The sequence below is a fragment of the Schistocerca serialis genome, chromosome 1, assembly GCF_023864345.2.
Source record: "Schistocerca serialis cubense isolate TAMUIC-IGC-003099 chromosome 1, iqSchSeri2.2, whole genome shotgun sequence".
In the NCBI taxonomy this organism is placed as follows: Eukaryota; Metazoa; Arthropoda; class Insecta; order Orthoptera; family Acrididae; genus Schistocerca; species Schistocerca serialis.
The window spans coordinates 312,367,401-312,392,852 of record NC_064638.1 but is presented as its reverse complement, the minus strand read 5'-3'; the positions used below and the strand labels follow the sequence as shown (position 1 = coordinate 312,392,852).

The 25,452-nt window shown below is 40.3% G+C and overlaps 1 protein-coding gene across 4 annotated transcripts in view; it reads right to left on the bottom strand.

Moving 5' to 3' along the window:
* LOC126469618 (citramalyl-CoA lyase, mitochondrial-like) overlaps positions 1-25,452 on the bottom strand; it is a 204,096-nt gene that overhangs the window by 72,574 nt on the left and 106,070 nt on the right. For all 4 annotated transcript variants that reach the window (XM_050096757.1, XM_050096762.1, XM_050096751.1 and 1 more), the window contains 2 exons: positions 388-583; positions 160-273 (listed from right to left, as the gene is read on the bottom strand). In XM_050096757.1, the coding sequence (XP_049952714.1) occupies positions 160-273; positions 388-583 (310 nt within the window). The remainder of the gene's footprint in view (positions 1-159; positions 274-387; positions 584-25,452) is intronic.

Genomic DNA, 25,452 nt, shown 5'->3' with positions numbered 1-25,452 from the left:
AGCATTATCTTGACTTGTTCCATATCCTGGAAGGTATTTATATTTAGATAATACTATCTATTATGACAGAATAAGAACTACAGTGCCACAACAGTAACGATAAATCACTTTCAGATTTTGTTTATTTACTCAATATAAAATAATACTTGTTTCACATACCTTTATAATTAATGTCAACCATATCAACTGCTTGAAAGCTGAAAGCTTTTGCTATTAACACAAGCCTCTGGCGAGCATACAGTATTTCGTAACCATCATCTGATCGTGAAATACCTGAAAGAATCAGAAAACATCATTAAAATTATGAGAAAGTAAATTATAAAAAATAAATGTATGCAATATATTAAAGACAGGTTTTGTACATCTATTTAAAATTTTATGTTTTACCAAGATCAGCGCACAAGTCATCACTTCCAATGATCAATGCAACAGGTAAAAAACATGACTTTTCAGCCAGTTCAATAGATTTTTGACATATTTTGGGTAAGTCCATTATTCCTTTGGCTGATTCAATAAATAAGATTAAGTTCATCTTTATTTTATTCCTCTCATCTCCTATGATTACGCTTAGTTTGTCTGCAAACTGTTGGAGAATATTAGACATAAGTAAATTTAAATTATATTACACACAAAAATCTTTTTCTAAGAAGTACAGTACTGATAAAATAATTGTAAACATGACTGTCAATGTTATATATAAAGAAGGAAAAGGATATATTGATTAAATCTATCCTCTGCAACAGCATAAACTGAACAAAAGATATAATGTGCAAGATAACAACAAAATCTGCATTTTTGCACTATTAAAAATTACAAAGCATGTTGCAGAGGGTATTTTTTCTACTGAACTATATATTACTGTTTTTTCTGTTTAATTTGGGGACTGAGTATAGAATTAATGATTGTAGGCAAACCCATTATTCAGCGAGAGCTGTTACTGCAGTCTGATTTAAAGTATGAGGGGCAGTCAATTAAAAACTGAACCTGTCGCAGCGGGACCATGGAATGGTTTCCTTCAAAAGTAATCACAACATGCATTAATACATTTATCTCAGATAAGATGATCAATTCCTATTTTATAGAATGTGGCCGCAGACAGTTCCACAACTGCATCAACTCTTGCACTTCCTTGTCCAACTGAAATCAACATCCATGTGTCTTTCTTCAGGTCACCAAAGATGAAAAAGTCACATGGTGAAAGATCTGCTTGTATGGAGGATCTTCCATTGTTTCCCAACCAAATTACTGAAGTGTAGCCTTCATCCAATTGGCAATGTGAGTGTGGGCATTGTCATGCAACAATATGATTCATTCTGATAGCTCCAGCATTTGCTTGACGTGATTTAGGGAAACTAAAGAAAACCTAAATCAGGATGGCTGGATGTAGATTGGAGCTTCCACCCTCCCGAATAAATGGCCAGTCTGTTTAAAACAGTGCTACCTTATTCACTTTGTCCCTAGTGTACATACTTTCTTTAACAAAGAAGTGATTTAATAATGTTTCTATTTTGTGTGCTACAACTTCCCATATATTCGCCAGGAAAACTGAGTCAGCACATCTCTGTAATGAGTGTGATGATGATCTCAGAAAGAGGAGGATAAGTTGTTAGTATTGTACATTTGAGTGTAGATTTTTTAAGAAAAGAAAAGAAAGCAAAAACCATAGTACAGTATGAGAGAGCTTTGTGAAATGATAGTTGTTTTATTATTGTTATTATTATTTATTTGTTTTACATTTTTTACCAAACTCATGCTGTGTGTTACGTAAATAATCCTTCATTGTGTACAACATTTTGCTTAACTGGAATTTTTTAAATGCCTTTCTAAATAGGTTTCTTTTAGTAATCTCTTTACAATCTCCTTGGGCAATGTATCATACAGTTTTATTTCTTGGTACAAAAAATTCTATTTTTAGTTTTATGGTTATTCTTTCCTGGTAAATGTAAGCTAAGTCTATATCTTGTTTCATGCTTATGGAAGGAGCAGCAGTTCGTGCTGTAATTATCGATGTCATTTTTAATGTGTACAACTGATTGGTAAATTATTCACATTGCGTAGTTGAAATCATCAGTGTTTCGAACAGATCTTTACAAAGGGCTATAGGTAATTTCCAAGATCTCTTGCAAGCAATATACAAATAGCCGTACCGTAGGTGCAACAACTATGGAGAGGTATCTGTTGAGAGGCCAGACAAACGTGTGGTTCCTGAAGACGGGCAGTAGCCTTTTCAGTAGTTGCAGGGGCAACAGTCTAGATCAGGCTGTTCGAACCAAGCTCCAGGGAGCCAAAGTGCTCACTGCGGCAGCTCGGAGCCCACGTGGAGGGGGAAAGCGAACTCACTGCCCCCTGACCGCATACAGCCGCAACTGACGCAATAATCCGTGTTCAATGACAGCTATGACTAGCCACGGGAGCCCTGTACCTCTATTGGAGGATACCTTTCTATTCATTGAGAGGGATGGTCATCCACAGAGTATTGTATGTCATAAAGTATTTAATTCTGCGAAGAGGTACAGTATACAATGGCATTATACACGTCTTCACGCAGCGCACTATGATCAGGTAGAAGGCGTTGCACGCAGAGAACTGGTAGCCAGGCTTAAGAATGACATACCAGGGGATGTAAGTTTAAAAACGGTTTCGTAATATGGAGGGTATCAAAACATGCAACATAGTTTGTGTTCTGTAATGCATTTATAATTTTCAGGTGAATGAGAGCGGAGAAAACACTACTGAATCTGCAATTCGAGCAAGCTGCAAGGTCGCTCACATCATTGCGATGAGTGGCAAGCCGTTTTCAGTGGGATCACTCGTAAAATCATGCATGGTAGCAGTTGCAGAATGTTGGTTTCCAAGGGATGTGCAGGCAATTGAAGGGGTTTGCCTGTGGTAGCAAACAATGTCTTGTTGAATCCTGAACATGGCAGCGGATTTAGAGACACAGCTCAGGAAAAAGGCAGAGAGCCTTGTTGCATTTTCGCTAGTGCTTGATGAAAGCACTGACATATCGGACTGTGCTCAGCTTGGAGTCTTTGTGCGTGGTGTCGACATGGAGCTGCAAGTAACTGAAGAACTCTTGGATGTGGTACCACTCGATTACACTGCAACAGGACATGACATTTTTGAAGCTGTTTGTGAATCAGTGGACAATATGAATTTGCTGTGGGATAAGCTCCATTCTGTAACAACAGATGGTGCACCTCAAATGATTGGGCGTCATCAAGGTTTTGCTTCTCGTTTGAAAAATAAACTCAGGGACGAATTCGAGAAAGACATTTAGACTCTTCATTGTTTGATTCACCAGGAGGCACTGTGTGCTGAAACAGTAGAGCTAGGTGGCGTAATGAAATATGTCGCGAAGTGTGTGAATTTTGTGCAGCTTAACGGTATGAATCATCACCAATTCAAAGGATTCCTGAAAGATATGGAAGCGGAGTATGGGGATATACCTTACCACAGTATAGTTCATTGGCTGAGTCAGGGAAAAGTTCTTGATGTTTTCTTTACCATTTGTGAGGAAATATCCCTTTTTCTCTAAATGAAAGGGGAAGAAATGCATTGTCTGAAAGATATAAAATGGATATCAGACCTGGCGTTCCTAGCTGACATAACTATGCATCTGAATGATTTAAATCTGTCATTGAGGGCAAAGGGCAGCTAATCGTTGACATGCATGACCAGATCAAAGCATTCATGGAAAAGTTACGTTTATTTGAGAGGCAGATGAGTAACGGACATTTAACGTTCTTCAATTGTCTTGCTTCTTTAAAACTACCTGAAGATACTACTTTCGGCGATTACCAAGCAAAGTTAAAGCAGTTCATCACATAGTTTGAAACACAATTCCGAGACCTCACTAGTTTGGAAATGGAGCTTAAGGTGTTCAACGCTGCTTTTTCTGTTTCCCCTGATGACTTGTCATCGTCACTTCAATTGGAGATTATTGATTTGTAAAATTCAACTTTGTTGAAAGAGAAGTACTACATACAACACGTTGGATTTGTCACGATGGTATCATTCATTACAGCAAAAAAACATTTCCCAAGCTGCACAACAATGACACTCAGATCATGTGCATCTTTGGATCTACGTATTGTTGTGAGCAGCTTTTCTCAGCAATAAAAAGAGTAAAAAGTAAGGAACGATCATTTCTTAAGGATGCAACAATGAAGGCCATCCTCCGCATTAACGCTGCGAACACTTTGACGCCTGATATTTCCGATCTTGTAATGAAAAGAAAATGTCAAGCTACAGAGGCCCAATAAATTTCTTGTAAAACAGTTGTTTCTTATTTATTTCCTGAACATCGTATTTCCTGGTGTAGCAAGTCACCACATCTTAGCAGCTAAGAGTATGAGGTTGTCGATCTTGTAAGATGCAGCTGGCACATCAAAACGCTTGCCTTGCTGCCTGCCTCAGCCAGCCATGCCACGTGCCGGACCACTTGAATGGTCACTGTGAGCGACACGGCTTCCTGGAGCAGGGAGCGCTCCGCAGCTCACAACGGAGCCGACGAGCTGGAACAGCCTGGTCTAGATGATTGACTGATCTGGCCTTGTAACACTAACCAAAATGGCCTTGCTGTGCTGGCACTGCTTCCCGAAGGCATGCAGCTTTTTCCGTATGGTTAAATGATGATGGCGTCATCTTCAGTAAAATATTCCGAAGGTAAAATACTCCGACATTTGGATCTCCAGGTGGGGACTAAACAGGAGGATGTCATTATCAGTAGAAAGAAAACTGGCGTTCTACGGATCAGAGACTGGAATGTCAGATCCCTTAATAGGGCAGGTAGGTTAGAAAAATTAAAAAGGGAAATGGATAGGTTAAAGTTAGATATATTGGGAATTTGTGAAGTTCGGTGGCAGGAGGAACAAGACTTCTGGTCAGGTGAAATCACAGCTATAAATACAAAATCAACTAGGGGTAATGCAGGAGTATATTTAATAATGAATAAAAAAATAGGAGTGTGGGTAAGCAACTATAAACAGCATAGTGAATGCATTATTGTGGCCAAGATAGAGAAGAAGCCCACACCTACTACAGTAGTACAAGTTTATATGCCAACTAGCTCCGCAGATAATGGAGAGATTAATGAAATGTATGTTGAGATAAAAGATGTTATTCAGATAGTGAAGGGAGATGAAATTTCAATAGTCATGGGTGACTGGAATTCGATAGCAGGAAAAGGAAGAGAAGAAAACATAGTAGGTGAATATGAAATGGGGGTAAGAAATGAAAGAGGAAGATGCCTGCTAGAATTTTGCACAGAGCATAACTTAATCATAGCTAACACTTGGTTCAAGAATCATGAAAGAAGGTTGTATACATGGAAGAGGCCTGGAGATACTAGAAGGTTTCAGATAGATTATATAATGGTAAGACAGAGATTTAGGAACCATGTTTTAAAATGTAAGACATTTCCAGGGGCAGATGTGGACTCTGACCACAATCTATTAGTTATGAACTGTAGATTAAAACTGAAGAGACTGCAAAAAGGTGAGAATTTAAGGACCTGGATAAACTGACAGAACCAGAGGTTGTAGAGAGTTTCAGGGAGAGCATTAGGGAAATATTGACAAGAATGGTGGAAAGAAATATAGTAGAAGAAGAATGGGTAACTTTGAGAGATGAAATAGTGAAGGCAGCAGCAAATCAAGTAGGTAAAAAGATGAGGGCTAGTAGAAACCCTTGGCTAACAGAAGAAATATTGAATTTAATTGATGAAAGGAGAAAATATAAAAATGCAGTTAATGAAGCATGCAAAAAGGAATACAACGTCTCAAAAATGAGATTGGCAGGAAGTGCAAAATGGCTAAGGAGGGATGGCTAGAGGACAAATGTAGGGATGTAGAGGCATATATCACTAGGGGTAAGATAGATACTGCCTGCAGGAAAATTAAAGAGACCTTTGGAGAAAAGAGAACCACTTGTATGAATATCAAGGGGTCAGATAGAAACCCAGTTCTAAGCAAAGAATGGAAAGCAGAAAGGTGGAAGGACTATATATAGAGGGTCTATACAAGGGCAATATAATTGAGGACAGTATTACGGAAATGGAAGAGGATATAGATGAAGATGAAATGGGAGATATGGTAGTGCGTGAAGAGTTTGACAGAGCACTGAAAGACCTAAGTCAAAAGAAGGCCCCAGGAGTAAACAACATTCCATTATAGCTACTGATAGCTTTGGAAGAGCCAGCCCTGATAAAACTCTACCATCTGGTGAGCAAGATATATGAGACAGGTGAAATACCCTCATACTTCAATAAGAATATAATAATTCCAATCCCAAAGAAAGCAGGTGTTGACAGATGTGAAAATTACCGAACTATCAGTTTGATAAGTCACGGCTGCAAAATACTAACACGAATTCTTTACAGACAAATGGAAAAAGTGGTAGAAGCCGACCTCAGGGAAGATCAGTTTGGATTCCGCAGAAATGTTGGAACATGTGAGGCAATATTGACCCTATGACTTATCTTAGAAGACAGATTAAGGAAAGGCAAACCTACGTTTCAAGCATTTGCAGACTTAGAGAAAGCTTTTGACAATGTTGGCTGGAATACTCTCTTTCAAAATCTGAAGTTGGAAGGGGTCAAATACAGGGAGCGAAAGGCTATTTACGGTTTGTACAGAAATCAGATGGCAGTTATAAGAGCTGAGGGGCTTGAAAGGGAAGCAGTGGTTGGGAAGGGAGTGAGACAGGGTTGTAGCCTATCCCTGACATTATTCAATCTGTATATTGAGGAAGCAGTAAAGGAAACAAATGAAAAATTCAGAGTAGGAATTAAAATCCTTGGAGAAGAAATACAAACTTTGAGATTTGCCGATGATATTAAAGTTCTGTCAGAGACAGCAAAGGACCTGGAAGAGCAGTTGAACAGAATGGACAGTGTCTTGAAAGGAGGATATAACATGAACATCAACAAAAGCAAAACGAGGATAATGGAACGTAGTCAAATTAATTCGGGTGATGCTGAGGACTGAAGACCACAACAACAACAATAACAGATAGATGATGAAGGATAGTCTATTTCACTCTGCCCAGGTTTTCTGTGGTTTCCCTTAGGGCTCCCGTCTGAATGGAGAGCGACAAAAAGTACATGTCTCCAGCTTTAATTCTTAACAGACTATCCTTGGTAAAATAAAATATACTGTTTAAATATATGTACCAGTGACATTACAATTTTATAACCTCGTTGAACTGTGTAAAGGGTATTGATGTAAACTCAAAGTACGAGACAATCATAGAAATCTACAACTGAAATTATGTTACATATTGTGATGCGAAGTGAAAAGTTTAGTGAAAGTGCTTCATGTGACATAATGTGGAATGCCACACCCGGACATTGGAACATGTGACCATGGCATTCCAGGGTACCTTTTGATGTCCCATGGCCCAGATTATAAGAACTATTAATTATTAAAAAATTTTCCACAATATTAAGCAATTATATTTGTCATATGTAAAAGAAAGTACACTGAAAGTCGAGGAATAATGTGATTACAAAGAAAAATTATTATCTGTAACATAAGTATTATTATTATCTTTGTTCTTTTTGGCATTGGCGTGAAACAAAAAGCGCCGGAAGCTCTCTTGCTTTGTCTTCTTCTGATAGGACACCATTGTGCGCAATCTACATAATAAGGTGCGTATCTGTTTCATTATTTGAGCAGTGTGCTCCAATATATGTCTAAAGTATTGCTGTTGTTAATTTTAACTGTAACCTGCACTACATATCCCGTTTGCTTGTCCCATCATTTTTAAAGAATTTCAGATGCCGCACTGGCAGCAAACTGAACATCGCTGGATGGCAGTAATTGGCCGCCATTAAGCAGCAATTTCAAATTATCTTAATTATTATCCCGTTCTTTCCACAGGTGACGCTAGAGATTGGCAATATTATTTCTTTCATTTATTATCAATAGAAAACAGATATTTTCAAAGTACTTGATGATTTATTCAGACGATTTACATTACATGCAATAGGATATCAGTATGGAATCTGTAACATGGTAATGAGGAAATTAATGTTATGCTACTGTCATGATGGGTCTGTAAGATGAGTTTATAGTTAATGAAGATTTTTATTGGTGAACGGTAAGATAAGAATATTTTGTGAAAGTGGGAATTAAAGAAAATGTGTTATGGTTTTATGATGAGGATAAAAAAAGTAAATTTTTTTACATGAATGAGTCAGACTGAGAAAATATTACTATAGTCAGCCAATGTTAGCAATACCAAAACATCTAGTGCTTTAGTGAATAAAAAACGGTTATGGAAAATTTAAAGGTGAGAAGTTTATAAGCTTTATCAGTTCAGTTATTATTATGGTGTCTTTGTGAGGGAAAGGTATAATGGAGAGTGTTGTTTTTCAGATCTATTCAAAGTTATTGATAAACATATTTTTCTTGGTTTATAACACACGCTGTACTATTATGAATAGAACACAAGGATTACAATGCAGAGCAATTTTTCTATTTGAGGTATATTGTTGATTTATGTGGTTTTATGGAATATTTTGTGATGTTGATAATGTTTATGTTGAGATGAAGTGCTGTGAGAGATGAAGGTTCATTGTATTGTGAACTATAAATGAGTATGTGAAGTTTATGAGGTTCATAATGATGTTAGGGAAATGAAATATTAGGGACTTATTGGTGCTCTGTTTTGTAATCATTGTACTTTTGTTTATGATGGTATGCTGTAGAAAATTCTGAGAAATGACTATAAGGAAATCACAAAAAATGATGTTGACCATTGGCCTTTGATTATATGATAGATGTTTATGAAAGCTCGAGCTGTGTCCGATTTGTTGAAAATGCCTGAATTTTATTTAACATCTGCATGACCCCATAGCATTGGCAATAGAAAGAGTTAGTATTGATAGGAAATAACTTACAAATACTAAACACCTTGTTGCTGACTATAAATTATTAACACCTTGTGAAGTCATTTCCATGTTAATTTTAATCGTAATGAACAGCACTTTAAAGCAGATTTCATTGGCATAATTTATAGCCAATATTTTTTTACTTAAGTAACTAAATAAATCAGTTTTTAAGAAAATATGGAAGTATGAGGTAATTGTCTCATCCTGCAACATAATTTGAAAGACTTGAAAAGCAATTTTTCATATGCTGTTGTATAATCCAGGGCTTCCCAACCTTTTCAGCTGGCGGACCCCTTCTTCAGTTGAAAATCCATGGCGGACCCCTAATCAGTCAAGAACACAGTAACTTTAAATTTCAGAGCGAAACCCATGGGAACTAAAAGCTTCTTAATCCAAGTGCCATGTTCCAGTAACACCCCCCCCCCCTCCCCCCCCCCCCCGAAGTATCAATAGTCTTTGGTTTAGAGATGGATGAAAACAACTTGAAATTAACGATCCAATTTGAATTCTCACTGTATCCAGACACTTGCTAGTGGATTTAGTGGATTTACTCCCTTTTTTCAACGCACTATAGCCTGATTAAAATTACTTTGTAATTGACATTTCACACGTTGGAGCTGCCTTCCTCCAAGAGCAATCAATGTCACGTCCAAACTGTTCACTGATTGGTCGACAAAGCTCGCTCCGCGCATGCGTAAAAGGTTTCAGCGCATCTAGCGCCGTGAGCCGGCTCACAAGCGACCCCCGTATTGTTGCGAAACAGTCGATCAGAGAAGCCGCATTCTCCAGCACTAAACTGTGTATGCGTTCTCACTTAGGAACCGCAAAGGCTGCTTGGGAATACGACCTGAAATAAAAGTAAACATGTTTGTCATACGAAAAAAAAATAGTGATGAATTTGATTTTCACATCTTTATTCAATAATTTTACTCATTATTTTACATGATTTGGTGAAAGGTGGCCGCGGACCCCCTAGAAAGAGTCGGCGGACCCCTAAGGGGTCTGTGGACCACACGTTGGGAAGCCCTGGTATAATCTATTATGCGTACGAAAACTAATGAATGCAAAATGTTTGTAGCAATCAGAGACTTAAGGACAAAATAAGTGACAACTTAAATTGACAATTTTGCACATAGAATAGGTAGGGAGATTGCTGACTTTGGTAGCGACACCATTTCATGAGTGGCGCCTTCCCTAGCTGGGTGAATCCATTGCTAATTTCTAGTGGACTTTTAACTCTTTCCTGTCTGAGGTCTATCCTATTTATATCACCACAACTTCTGTGTATGATGCTACTGACAGTGCTACCCCTATAGTATTCGCCATGTTAAGGGGAGGGAGGGGGGGTGGGAGGAAAAGTATTTGCAAAATAGAACAAGAAATACTTTTTGTTATAGAATATTTTTATATCTGTGGTTCAATGTTCTGTATGAAAGGTAAACTTAAAAGTAGGACATTATATAATGTTGTTACAAAGATATTTCATTTGTATTATGAGAAAAAGGATTAAGTTCCTAACTAAGTGCATTGATTATGAGGTAAATTTGGAAGTATGACATTGTAAAATGTTGTTACAAAAACATTTCATTGGTTTATGAGAAAAAGGATTAAGTTGCTAACTAAGTGCATTAATTTTGTTCTATGATCCAAAATATTTTGCTATATTTTCTTAAAAAAACTTCAGATAACTCTATATGGACTAAGATGTTTTCTTTTGGTCATAGGCAATACCAGTCAATGATATTTCACCTATTAAAGGCAGATAGGTACACAGACACTCTCATGAAATACAAGTTTTACTGTCATGTTAAAATGATAAAATCACTGTTACATGTACCACCCTTCTGCTAGTCCTATACATGTTATACGATATTTGGTAATAATTTGAGAGCTACAGGATAGGTAAAAGGTCAGACTTTGAAACTGTTTTCGAAACTCTGTGATAAAATACCTCAGTAATGCAAAATTTTGTTTTTGACCTCATCTGAATGAAGTGATGATGCTAAGAAGGCAAAATGTTGTATATCATGTAATGAAGAACCATTGCATATTGATTTTTTGTACTCCAAAATTTGCTGGGATAACCAGTTTTATTATGTTGTATAAAATTTTTTTTCATCTTTTATGCTTTCAAAATTTTTGTGGAGCTATTGTAATAAAATTGACTATGGTGAGATAAATGTACTAACCAGTCTTGGATCATATGAAGTGAGTGATATTACACCAAAAACATAAAAACCAAAAATCTACTACTACATAGCTACGTGAAAATGTTTAAATGTCATTTATAAATACTTAATGTAATTACAATGATGATGATGAACTTCTCAGAAAAGATAGACAATTAACTGTATGTTATTAATGAAATGTATGGTTCCATAGAGTGTTTTGCATAAATAGATCAATGTATGATAGTAATTTCTTTGCTACATGATGTTAGAAATAAATCTTTGTTCTTTTGAAACAAATACTAACAAAGAGATAGAGGGGCTGGCCAGTACTTACCTCAGCTCAGTACAGCTGATAGATTCACAATACAGAACAGAAAATTTACATTCCTAGATTTCGGAACTTTGTTCCTTCATCAAGGAGGAGAGAGGGGAAAATAAGGGAAGAAGGGAAAGTGGATTCAGTTACTCACAACCCAGGTTATGAAGCAACAGGGAAAGTTAAACAGGGAGGGTAGCAAGGATGGAGGCATGGTTGTCAGATGGAAGCCAGAGATATTCTACTGTTAAGTACTATGCCAGCTTCAAATCAAACAGGATGGATACAGAAGTAAAGAGGTATATAGTATAAAGATAAACACAACTATGTAGGATGAAAAGATGTGTGAATTGCTAAAGAGGAGAGGGAAAAAGGAGAAGACTGAAGAGTAAATGGGAGTGAGGTTGGTTAACGTAGGTTCAGTCCAGGGGGATGGCGGGATGAAAGGATGTGTTGGAGTGCAAGTTCCCATCTCCACAGTTCTGAGGGACTGGTGTTGGGTGGGAGAAGCCAAATGGCACGTACGGTGTAGCAGGTTCCGAGGTCCCTAGAATTATGCTGGACGGCATGCTCTGCTACTGGGTATCGGACATCTCCTAGGTGGACAGTTCGTCTGTGCCCGTTCATGCACTCAGCCAGTTTAGTTGTCGTCATACCGATGTAAAAGGCTGTGCAGTGCAGGCATGTCAGCTGATAAATGACATGTGTTGTTTCACATGTGGCCCTGCCTTGAATTGTGTATGTTTTACCAGCAGTGGGACTGGAGTAGGTGGTTGTGGGGGGATGCATGGGGCAGGTTTTGCAGTGGGGTCGGTTACAGGGGTAGGAACCGCTGGGTAGAGAAGGTGGTCTGGGAATATTGTAGGGTTTGACAAGGATGTTATGGAGGTTAGGGGGGCGACGAAAGGTAACTCTGGGTGGTGTGGGGAGAATACTGTCAAGGGATGATCTCATTTCAGAGCTTGACTTGAGAAAGTCATATCCCTGGCGGAGTAATTTGTTGATGTATTCGAGGCCAGGATAATATTGGGTGACAAGGGGGATGCTTCTGTGTGGTCTGGGGGTAGGAACATTGTTGTTGGACGGGGAGGAATGTATTGCTCGGGAGATCTGTTTGTGGGCAAGGTCTGCAGGATAGTTGCGGGAGAGGAAAGCACTGGTCAGGTTATTGGTGTAATTGTTGAGGGATTCATCACTGGAGCAGATACATTTGCCACGAATACCTAGGCTGTAGGGAAGGGAGCATTTGATGTGGAATGGATGGCAGCTATCAAAGTGAAGGTACTGTTGTTTGTTTGTGGGTCTGATGTGGACAGAGGTGTGGATGTGAGCTTCAACAAGATGAAGGTCAACATCCAGGAAGGTGGCTTGGGTTTTGGAGAAGGACCAGGTGAAATTCAGATTCGAAAAGGAGTTGAGGTTATGGAGGAAATTAGGGAGTGTTTCTTCACCATGAGTCCGGACCACAAAGATGTCATCTATAAACCTATACCAGGCCAGGGGAAGCAGCTGTTGGGTCTTCAGGAAAGCCTCCTCCATGCAGCCCATGAAGAGGTTGGCATAGGACGGACCCATCCTGGTTCCCATGGCCGTTCCCCTGATTTGTTTGTAGGTTTGGCCTTCAAAAGTGAAGTAATTATGGGTGAGGATGAAGTTGGTAAGTGTGATAAGGAACGAGGTTTTTGGAAGATCTTCAGGTGGGCGTTGGGAGAGGTAGTGTTCAAGGGCAGAGACACAATGGGTATGTGGGATGTTTGTGTAAAGGGATGTAGCATCTATGGTGACAAGAAAAGTTTCATGTGGGAGGGGAGTGGGAATGGATTTGAGGCATTCTAGGAAGTGGTTTGTGTCTTTGATGTAGGATGAGCCTGCCACAATTAGACGGCCAGGATGGTTCTCTTTGTGGATTTTGGATAATAGGTAGAAGGTAGGGGTACGTAGCTCAGGTGGAGTGAGTAGGTCTATGGAAGCCGTTGTGAGGCCTTGTGAGGGACCTTGGATTTTTAGGATTTTCTGCAGCTCAGTCTGGATGGAGGGAATGGGATCCTTGGTAACAGCTTTGTAGGTTGAGGTGTCGGAGAGTTGACGCAATCCTTCTGCCACATACTCCACATGGTCAAGTACCACAGTTGTGGACCCTTTATCTGCAGAGAGAATGACAATGTTCTTTTGGGCAGTCAGACGTGTGAGTTTGGAGTGTGATGATGGAGAATGAGTTATATGTGTTTTATTGATTTGTGTTGAGAAGTCAAATGACTGAAAATATATGTGTAATTCTGCAGAAAGTCCACCAGGTCTCACATTATTATTGAAAGAGCAACTCGATCATCCTCTAGACGATAATGGAAAGATAAACCAGAGAAAGGAAATGCAAAATGAGCAACCAATACACAACAAAGAAGAGCAACATAAAACTAGAGTACTTTTATTATTAACAGGACTGGTTACTTAAATGCAACTGTCTCTGTCACTCAGTGCAAGTATGTCACTACCTCAGTGTGGCAAGTGCTGTGAAAATGTGACTGGGTAGCCCAAGTTACTGACTTACACTAAACATTAATAAACCAACTTTGGGAAACTAGAGGGTGGGGAAACATCCTGCTGTATCATTTCTTCCAGATACTAACAACAATGAATCGTTCAAGGCCTTAGATTAGTTGATGGCACAGGAGCAGCAACAAAACCACTAGATAGAGACACTGCCCATAGTATGGCATTTTAGCATATTTTACTTCTACCCTGCTTGCTATTTTAATACTGATTATGACTATATGCACTAATGTTTCAGATGAAAATTATGTGGTAGAACACATATGGCCACTCCAGCAAATTATGTGCCTTCATCAAGATCCAGTGTAAAAGTTAATAATGAGTTCTACAACGTTTTTCTACTGTTTTTTTTTTTCATTGTTGCCTTCAGTCCTGAGACTGGTTTGATGTAGCTCTCCATGCTACTCTATCCTGTGCAAGCTTCTTCATCTCCCAGTACCTACTGCAACCTACATCCTTCTGAATCTGCTTAGTGTATTCATCTCTTGGTCTCCCTCTACGATTTTTACCCTCGACACTGCCCTCCAATGCTAAATTTGTGATCCCTTGATGCCTCAGAACATGTCCTACCAACCGGTCCCTTCTTCTTGTCAAGTTGTGCCACAAACTCCTCTTCTCCCCAATTCTATTCAATACCTCCTCATTAGTTATGCGATCTACCCATCTAATCTTCAGCATTCTTCTGTAGTACCACATTTCGAAAGCTTCTATTCTCTTCTTGTCCAAAATATTTATCGTCCATGTTTCGCTTCCATACATGGCTACACTCCATACAAATACTTACAGAAACGATTTCCTGACACTTTAATCTATACTCGATGTATACTTCTTCAGAAACGCTTTCCTTGCCATTGCCAGTCTGCATTTTATATCCCCTCTACTTCGACTAACATCAGTTATTTTGCTCCCCAAATAGCAAAATTCCTTTACTACTTTAAGTGTCTCATTTCCTAATCTAATTCCCTCAGCATCACCAGACTTAATTCGACTACATTCCATTATCCTTGTTTTGCTTTTGCTGATGTACATTTTATATCCTCCTTTCAAGACACTGTCCATTCCGTTCAACTGCTCTTCCAAGCCCTTTGCTGTCTCTGACAGAATTACAACGTCATCGGCGAACTTCAACGTTTTTATTTCTTCTCCATGAATTTTAATACCTACTCCGAATTTTTCTTTTGTTTCCTTTACTGCTTGCTCAATATACAGATTGAACAACATCGGGGAGAGGCTACAACCATGTCTTACTCCCTTCCCAACCGCTGCTTCCCTTTCATGCCCCTCGACTCTTATAACTGCCATCTGGTTTCTGTACAAATTGTAAATAGCCTTTCGCTCCCTGTATTTTACCACTCCCACCTTTAGAATTTGAAAGAAAGTATTCCAGTGAACATTGTCAAAAGCTTTCTCTAAGTCTACAAATGCTAGAAATGTAGGTTTGCCTTTCCTTAATCTATTTTCTAAGATAAGTCATAGGGTCAGTGTTGCCTCACGTGTTCCGACATTTCTGCGGAATCCAAACTGATCTTCACCGAGGTCGGCTTCTACCAGCTTTTCCATTTGTCTGTAAAGAATTCGCGTTAGTATTTTGCAGCCATGACTTATTAAACTGATAGTTCGGTAATTTTCACATCTGTCAACACCTGCTTTCTTTGGGATCGGAATTATTATATTCTTATTGAAGTCTGACGGTGTTTCGCCTGTCTCATACATCTCGCTCACCAGATGGTAGAGTTTTGTCAGGACTGGCTCTCCCAAGGCCGTCAGTAGTTCCAATGGAATGTTGTCTATTCCAGGGGCCTTGTTTCGACTCAGGTCTTTCAGTGCTCTGTCAAACTCTTCACGCAGTATCGTATCTCCCATTTCATCTTCATCTACATACTCTTCCATTTCCATAATATTGTCCTCAAGTACGTCACCCTTGTATAGACCCTCTATATACTCCTTCCACCTTTCTGCCTTCCCTTCTTTGCTTAGAACTGGGTTTCCATCTGAGTTCTTGATATTCATACAAGTGTTTCTCTTTTCTCCAAAGGTCTCTTTAATTTTCCTGTTGGCAGTATCTATCTTACCCCTAGTGAGATACACCTCTACATCCTTACATTTGTCCTCTAGCCACCCCTCCTTAGCCATTTTGCACTTCCTGTCGATCTCATTTTTGAGACGTTTGTATTCCTTTTTGCTTGCTTCATTTACTGCATTTTTATATTTTCGCCTTTCATCAATTAAATTCAATATTTCTTCTGTTACCCAAGGATTTCTACTAGCCCTCGTCTTTTTACCTACTTGATCCTCTGCTGCCTTCACTACTTCATCCCTCAGAGCTACCCATTCTTCTTCTACTGTATTTCTTTCCCCCCATTTCTGTCAATTGTTCCCTTATGCTCTCCCTGAAACTCTGTACAGCCTCTGGTTTAGTCAGTTTATCCAGGTCCTATCTCCTTAAATTCCCACCTTTTTGCAGTTTCTTTAGTTTTAATCTACAGTTCATAATGAATAGATTGTGGTCAGTGTCCACATCTGCCCCTGGAAATGTCTTACAATTTAAAACCTGGTTCCTAAATCTCTATCTTACCATTATATAATCTATCTGATACCTTCTAGTATCTCCAGGATTCTTCCATGTATACAACCTTCTTTTATGATTCTTGAACCAAGTGTTAGCTATGATTAAGCTATGCTCTGTGCAAAATTCTACCAGACGGCTTCCTCTTTCATTTGTCTCCCTAATCCATATTCACCCACTATGTTTCCTTCTCTCCCTTTTCCTACTCTTGAATTCCAGTCACCCATGACTATTAAATTTTCATCTCCCTTCACTACCTGAATAATTTCTTTTATCGCATCATACATTTCATCAATTTCTTCATCATCTGCAGAGCTAGTTGGCATATAAACTTGTACTACTGTAGTAGGCATGGGCTTCGTGCCTATCTTGGCCACAATAATGCGTTCACTATGCTGTTGGTGGTAGCTTACCCGCACTCCTATTTTTTTATTCATTATTAAACTTACTCCTGCATTACCCCTATTTTATTTTGTATTTATAATCCTGTATTCACCTGACCAAAAGTCTTGTTCCTCCTGCCACCGAACTTCACTAATTCCCACTATATCTAACTTCAACCTATCCATTTCCCTTTTTAAATTTTCCAACCTACCTGCCCGATTAAGGGATCTGACATTCCATGCTCCGATACATTCCATGCTCCGATACATTCCATGCTCCGATCCATAGAACGCCAGTTTTCTTTCTCCTGATAACGATGTCCTCTTTAGTAGTCCCCGCCCGGAGATCCAAATGGGGGACTATTGTACCTACAGAATATTTTACCCAAGAGGACGCCATCATATTTAACCATACAGTAAAGCTGCATGACTCGGGAAAAATTACGGCTGTAGTTTCCCCTTGCTTTCAGCCGTTCGCAATACCAGCACAGCAAGGCCATTTTGGTTAGTGTTTCAAGGCCAGATCAATCAATCATCCAGACTGTTGCCCCTGCAACTACTGAAAAGGCTGCTGCCCCTCTTCAGGAACCACACATTTGTCTGTCCTCTCAACAGATACCCCTCCGTTGTGGTTGCACCTATGGTACGGCCATCTGTATCACTGAGGCACGCAAGCCTCCCCACCAATGGCAAGGTCCATGGTTCATGGGGGCTTTCTACTGTAATGAACTGTAATTTTGTAAACTCACTTAGGACTGTTTTCTTTAATTAAAACTGCTATTTTCTATTTGTCTTACAAATTGTTTACTTTTGTGTTTGTCAGACAATAGTCTCCTATCATTGTGCTTACTTGTTCATTTGGCATTGTTTTACTGTACTGAGTTATTTTTACCACCTCTCTAATAAGTTTAAATGAACTTAATTACCTAGTTTTTACAGTCAAATAAATTTGGGTCAAATGAATCACCCTTCAGGTATATACTGTAAATGATTTATTATTTGTTTATAAGACACATCAGTGCAACGAGAAGTGCCATGTTCTACAGTTATCTTTTGTTACTTAAATCTATTTAATTTCAAGCTTGAGTCTGGTTGATGCTCGGAAAGATTTAATCAAGTAGTTAACTTACTGCTGTTTGCACATTAATGTATTTTCAGTTTCTTAACTTCTGCTTGATCAATTAAATAGTTACAATGTTACTAAGAGCACATAATAAATGGTGATAATGAGCTTGAAATAAGTTAGACTTACGGAGCTTCCATGCTGTTTCAAAATTCTGTTCAATGATTATGATCTGCCTTATCTTCAATTTGTGTCAATTACGGCTGTTTGCACATTAATGTATTTTCAGTTTCTTAACTTCTGCTTGATCACCCTGGTGATTATCTGGTAACTGTACAGATGTCGGACACTGTACGCTCACATCACTCTAAAAATTACCAATCACAATCTGATGTGGAGGCCTGTCAATGTCACACTGCCCTTCTTTTAATACTCATCACACCAGGTCTGTTACCTCCTATAAAAATGCTAGAAATTGATCATTTATTTCATTTATTATTTATAAAGAAACCTTGACCTATAGCCAGCTACTGATTTTTTTATGTTGCATCTTACTTCTTTTTGTTTGTGTTTTTCAGTTGCTTGTACTCTTCAAAGCTGTCTCTGAAATCAGCTCTGACTAACTTTGTAATGCCTGTGTTGACAACTCTAGTCTCCACATGGTGACATAACAATTATACTCACATTCCAAGGTTTGAATTGTTAAATGAGATTAAAATATTTCATTTTAAGCAAATGTTGTTACCCCCTCAATTTAAGGCCTCATTGATATTGTCAAATTCGACCATTACGAAATTTCTCAAGGAGAGAGGAGGATGTATGAGCTGCCCATGGGCTCCAAACACAAATAAACTGTATTATTTAAATTTTACAAACAGGCCACCTTTTTTTTCTATTACCTTTAAGCAGTTGACTGGCTCACTCCGAAATATGTTGTATTATTATCAGCAAAGCCATCCTGAAAAATCAAATCACATCACAGGATCAGCAGACTCGTGAGACTGAAGATCCTCAGAACTGCAACCAAAAAAACCTCTCTCTCTTCTACTGCAAGCCGCTGCCTAAAGCAGATGCTAAATGGCTTAGTTCTTTTACCTCAGAATTATTCCCTTCTCCTTCAAGACTGGTCTGGGATTACTGGAGTTATTTTCTCTCCCCCCCTCAGCAATCCTCGTCATGTAATTCCCATGGACAAATAAACCAATACAGATTTGTTTTCTGAACCTGAGTAGAGTACTGGGTATTAATTTCAAGCCCATGGTGCTTTCCAAACCTGATTACATCTCTGACAGACTGTACACATGATCTTGTATACAACTGAAGGTTTGGTGGAACGATTTAAGGAGTTCAAGAATTACTACCACAAACTAACCTTCCAATGCTTAATAAATTGGCTGCATTTGGTTCTGTTACCTTGAATCTTGTGAAGTTGTCAGCAGTCAGTAAGTATTTGAACCTAACTATGGTATGATACCTACTCCTAATTGTAGACTGGATAATCAGCAAAGTGAACTGGTTGTTGCACAGCCAACTGTCTATGTTGAACAACAAGACAGCATGTCATTGTTGTTGTGGTCTTCAGTCCAGAGAAGGGTTTGATGCAGCCCTCTATGCTGCTCTATCCTGTGCAAGCTTCTTCATTTCCAAGTAACTACTGCAACCTACATCCTTCTGAATCTGCTTAGTGTAGTCATCTCTTGGCCTTCCTCCATAATTTTTACCCTCCACACTGCTCTCCAATACTAAATTGGTGATCCCTTGATGCTTCATATCATGTCCTACCAGCTGATCCCTACTTCTAGTCAACTTGTGCCACAAATTCCTCTTCTCCCCAACTCTATTCAGTACCTCCTCATTAGTTACATGATTTACCAATCTAATTTTCAGCATTCTTCTGTAGCACCACATTTTGAAAGTTTCTATTCTCTTCTGACCTAAACTCCTTATCGTTCATGTTTCACTTCCATACACTCCATACAAACACTTTCAGAAAATACTTTCTGGCACTTAAATCTATACTCGATGTTAACAATTTTCTCTTCTTCAGAAACGCTTTCCTTGCCATTGCCAGTTTAGATTTTATATCCTCTCTACCTCGACCACCATCAGTTATTTTACTCCCCAAATAGCAAAACTCACGTACTACTTTAAGTGTCTCATTTGCTGATCTAATTCCCTCAGCATCACATGATTTAATTTGACTACATTCCATTATCCTCGTTTTGCTTTTGTTGATGTTCATATGATATCCTGCTTTCAAGACACTGTCCATTCCGTTGAAGTGCTCTTCCAGGTCCTTGGCTATCTCTGACAGAATTACAATGTCATCAGCAAACCTCAAAGTTTTTATTTCTTCTTCATGGATTTTAATTCTTACTCCAAATTTTTCTTGTGTTTCCTTCACTGCTTGCTCAATATAAAGACTGAATAGCATTGGGGATAGGCTACAACCCTGTCTCACTCCCTTCACAACCACTGCTTCCCTTTCATGCCCCTCGACTCTTACAACTGCCATCCGGTTTCTGTACAAACTGTAAATAGCCTTTCGCTCCCTGTATTTTACCCCTGACACCTTCAGAATTTGAAAGAGAGTATTCCAGTGCACATTGTCAACAGCTTTATCTAAGTTTACAAATGCTAGAAATGTAGGTTTGCCTTTCCTTAATCTATCTGTGGTGTCACCGCCAGACACCACACTTGCTAGGTGGTAGCTTAAATCGGCTGCGGTCCATTTAGTACATGTCGGACCCGCGTGTCGCCACTGTGTGATCGCAGACCGAGCGCCACCACAAGGCAGGTCTCGAGATACGGAATAGCACTCGCCCCAGTTGTACGACGACATTGCTAGCGACTATACGGACGAAGCCTTTCCTCTCATTTGCCGAGAGACAGTTAGAATAGCCTTCTGCTAAGTCCATGGCTACGACCTAGCAAGGCGCCAATTGTAACAGTGCATGTATCTTACGAGTCTCATTTGTATAGTCAAGAGAGATGTATCACAAGGAGTGATTAAAAGTTAAGTATATTCCAAAGCTACGTATTTTCTTTATAGCCGTCATAATGTATCCTGTTCCAGAATTGACGCCAGTCGGCGTGTGTGTACGCGTGCCTTTCTTTCGGCTCCCTTCCCAGTGTGGCGTAGCAAGCTTGTTACGCCACAACAGATTGGCGACGAAGGAAAAGTGTTCTTTCTGATTGCTTACATTTACTTGTGTCATGGCTTCGCCAGATGTACTGTCCGAATTTTATCGCTTGCAGAATCAGCAGACGCAGGCGTTATTGGATGCCCTTGGACAGCTCGTCCAGGGTCAACGTGCCATTCAAACCGATGCAGCAGCCGCCGCTTCACCGCTACCGCAGCCACAACATGCAGTTGCACCACCGTTTCGCAGTTTTAATGCGGCGCACGAATCGTGGACCGAGTGGTCCCGGCAGTTTGGCTTTCATCTAGCCACCTACAGAATTCAAGGTAATGAGCGGCAGCCGTTTTTGCTTTCTTGTGTCGGTGTGTCCACCTACCGTGTGATAGTGAAATTGTTTCCCCGACGCGACGTAGCAACTCTGTCCTACGAAGAAATTTTGTCTGCTTTAGATGCCTATTTCAAAGAAACAGTTAATGTGGTTGCAAAAAGGTATACGTTTTTTCGTACAAAACGTACGGCCGGTCAGACTAATAGGGAGTGGGTAGCAACATTGCAAGGCCTTACTAGGGACTGTGCCTTTGAATGTGACTGTGGCCTTTCTTATTCAGATACAATGGTACGTGATGCAATTGCACAGAACGTTTCTGATGTTCGCATACAGGAGCAAATTTTGAAACTAGTTAATCCCTCCCTTCAACAAGTGATAGACATATTGGATAGACAAGACACACTTGACTGTGCTCAGGTATCTTTTGAAACTTCGCCAGCAGTGTGTAACATTAACCGGCCCGCTGGACGCGCTGCGCGGCCCGGTAACCTGCCCTCGCGCACTTCAACGCAGCTGCCACCGCGCTCTAAACCAGGTGTGCCGCGGCAGCACACAAATGCAGTGAAATCATGCCCGCGGTGTGCTACTAGACATTCACGTGAACATTGCCCGTCACGCCAAGCTATTTGCTTTTTCTGTAATAAGAAAGGACATGTTCAAAGTGTTTGCCAGAAAAAGGTCAGATCAGACAATCACAACCATTCCCGGCCCTTTGCTTCGCGCCGGAATCGAACCAAGGACACTCAGGCTTGTGGACCTTCGCCCATGGATATTCATGTAGTTAATTCCGCTTCGTCCAGTGCCACTTTCTCTCACAGTGACTGTGTTCGTCCCACAAAAAGTGTGCGTCGATGTCGCCGAAAATCACGTCAATTCGCAAGTGATTCTGTACCAGTGTCTGTTCAAATTGCACGAGACAGTCGCTCTTGTCGTCAGCAGGACAATAAGCTTTTTGTAGATTTGGACTTTAATGGCAAGGTCATACCATTCCAGCTCGATACCGGAGCTGCAGTTTCATTGCTCAATCACGACACGTACAAACAACTGGGCGCACCTCCGTTGCGTGCCGCAAATGTTAAGTTACATAGTTATTCAGGACAGAATATACCTGTGTTAGGACAGTGCAGCCTTTTTGCCACATACAAGGGACAAACAAAACTTGTGTCATTTTACGTTCTTCGTTCTTCTACTGCAGTGAACTTGTTTGGTTTAGATTTATTTCAGTTGTTTAACATGTCTATTGTAAATCAGGTCCTATCAGTGAATCAAACTGTGCCTTCAGACAGTGTTTCTCGCTTATGTGACGAATTTGCAGACATTTTTGCACCGGGCCTTGGTTGCGCTAAGAATTACGAAGCACATTTGGAACTGAAAGTAAACGCGCAACCGAAATTTTTCGGAGCGCGCAATGTTCCTCACACATTGCGTGATGAGGTCGTAAGAACATTACACGATTTAGAATCACAAGGTGTGAGTGAATGTGCGCAATGCCTCTTCTCTTTCAGCTCCGCTTCATCGCTTACGCCGTACAGGTGTTCCGTTTCTCTGGACGACGGAATGCGAACGCGCCTTTCGCCAGTTGAAATCGGCGTTGCTTTCTAATACTTGCCTCACGCCTTTCGATCCCCAGAAACCCCTTTTGTTGATGTCGATCCCCAGAAACCCCTTTTGTTGATGGTAGATGCATCGGATTTCGGGATCGGTGCTGTGCTTGCGCACAAAGTTGGCTCCCATGATCGCCCTATTGCCTTTGCGTCCAAATTGCTCTCGTCTGCACAAAGAAATTATTCCCAGATAGAGAAAGAAGCTTTGGCTCTCGTGTTTGGTGTTACTAAGTTCCATGATTTCTTGTATGGTCGTCACTTTACCATCATCACAGACCACAAACCTTTGACGACGCTTCGCTGCAGCCGCCAAGAGCCTCCCTGGGTCACGCTCCACCGATCGCTTCCCGTGACCAGCTGTCCTCCGCCATGGAACTCTTGCCCGCTCCGGATCACATGGCGTCTTCGCGCGTCGGGTACCCCGACGCAATGGAGGTCGACCCTTAGGCCCCTCCTGTCTCTATACGGGCGCATACACCGCATGTTGACGTGCACCCTGGACTAGGTTTTCAGGCGTTTCCTTGCTCCCCTCGGACCGAATGGCGGGGTGCGGGTGGCACAGCCTCGCCTGTTGTTAGGCTCCCCACCTCATCGCATACGTCAAGATGGGGTCCTCCCCACGGCGGGCGGAAGCCTTATCACACGACCGTTCGCCGATTTGCGGGGGAGGAATGTGGTGTCACCGCCAGACACCACACTTGCTAGGTGGTAGCTTAAATCGGCCGCGGTCCATTTAGTACATGTCGGACCCGCGTGTCGCCACTGTGTGATCGCAGACCGAGCGCCACCACAAGGCAGGTCTCGAGATACGGAATAGCACTCGCCCCAGTTGTACGACGACATTGCTAGCGACTATACGGACAAAGCCTTTCCTCTCATTTGCCGAGAGACAGTTAGAATAGCCTTCTGCTAAGTCCATGGCTATGATCTAGAAAGGCGCCAATTGTAACAGTGCATGTATCTTACGAGTCTCATTTGTATAGTCAAGAGAGATGTATCACAAGGAGTGATTAAAAGTTAAGTATATTTCAAAGCTACGTATTTTCTTTATAGCCGTCATAACGTATCCTGTTCCAGAATTGACGCCAGTCGGCGTGTGAGTACGCGTGCCTTTCTTTCGGCTCCCTTCCCAGTGTGGCGTAGCAAGCTTGTTACGCCACAACACTATCTTCTAAGATAAGTCGTAGGGTCAGTATTGTCTCACATATGGAACATTTCTACAGAATCCAAACTGATCTTCCCTGAGGTCGGCTTCTACCAGTTTTTCCATTTGTCTGTAAGGAATTTGTGTTAGTATTTTTGCAGCCGTGACTTATTAAATGGATAGTTTGGTAATTTTCACTTGCTTTCTTTGGGATTGGAATTATTATATTCTTCTTGAAGTCTGAGGATATTTGGTCTGTCTCATACATATTGCTCACCAGATGGTAGGCTCTCTCAAGGCTATCGGTAGTTCTAATGGAATGTTGTCTCCTCCTGGGGGCCTTGTTTCGACATAGGTCTTTCAGCGCTCTGTCAAATTCTTCAAAAATATCGTATCTCCCATTTCATCTTCATCTACATCATCTTCCGTTTCCATAATTATGCCCTCTTGCCCTTCTATAGACCCTCTATATACTCCTTCCACCTTTCTGCTTTCCCTCCTTTGCTTATAACTGATTTTCCATCTGTGCTCTTGATATTCATACAAGTGGTTCTCTTTTCTCCGAAGGTCTCTTTAATTTTCCTGTAGGCAGTATCTATCTTACCCCTAGTGAGATAAGCCTCTACATCCTTACTTGTCCTCTAGCCATCTCTGCTTAGCCATTTTGCACTTACTGTTGATATCATTTTTGAGACATTTGTATTCCTTTCTGCCTCCTTCATTTACTGCATTTTTGTATTGTCTTCTTTCATCAATTAAGGTCAAGATCTCTACTGTTACCAAAGCATTTTTACTAGCTCTCATCTTTTTACCTACTTGATCCTTTGTTGCTCTCACTATTTCATCTCTCAAAGTTACCCATTCTTCTTCTACTGTATTTCTTTCCTCAGTTCTCATCAATTGTTCCCTAATTCTCTCTCTGAAACTCTCTACAACCTCTGGTTCTTTCAGTTTATTCAGGTCCCATCTCCTTAAATTCCCACCTTTTTGCAGTTTCTTCAGTTTTAATCTACAGTTCATAACCAATAGATTGTGGTCAGAGTCTACATCTGCCCCTGAAAATGTCTTACAATTTAAAATCTGGTTCTTAAATCTCTGTCTTACTATTATATAATCTATCTCAAACCTTCCAGGGTCTCCAGGCCTCTTCCACATATACAATCTTCTTTCAGATTCTTAAACGAAGTGTTGGCTATGATTAAGTTATGCTCTGTGCAAAATTCTACCAGGCAGCTTCCTCTTTCATTCCTTACCCCCATTCCATATTCACCTACAACTTTTCCTTCTC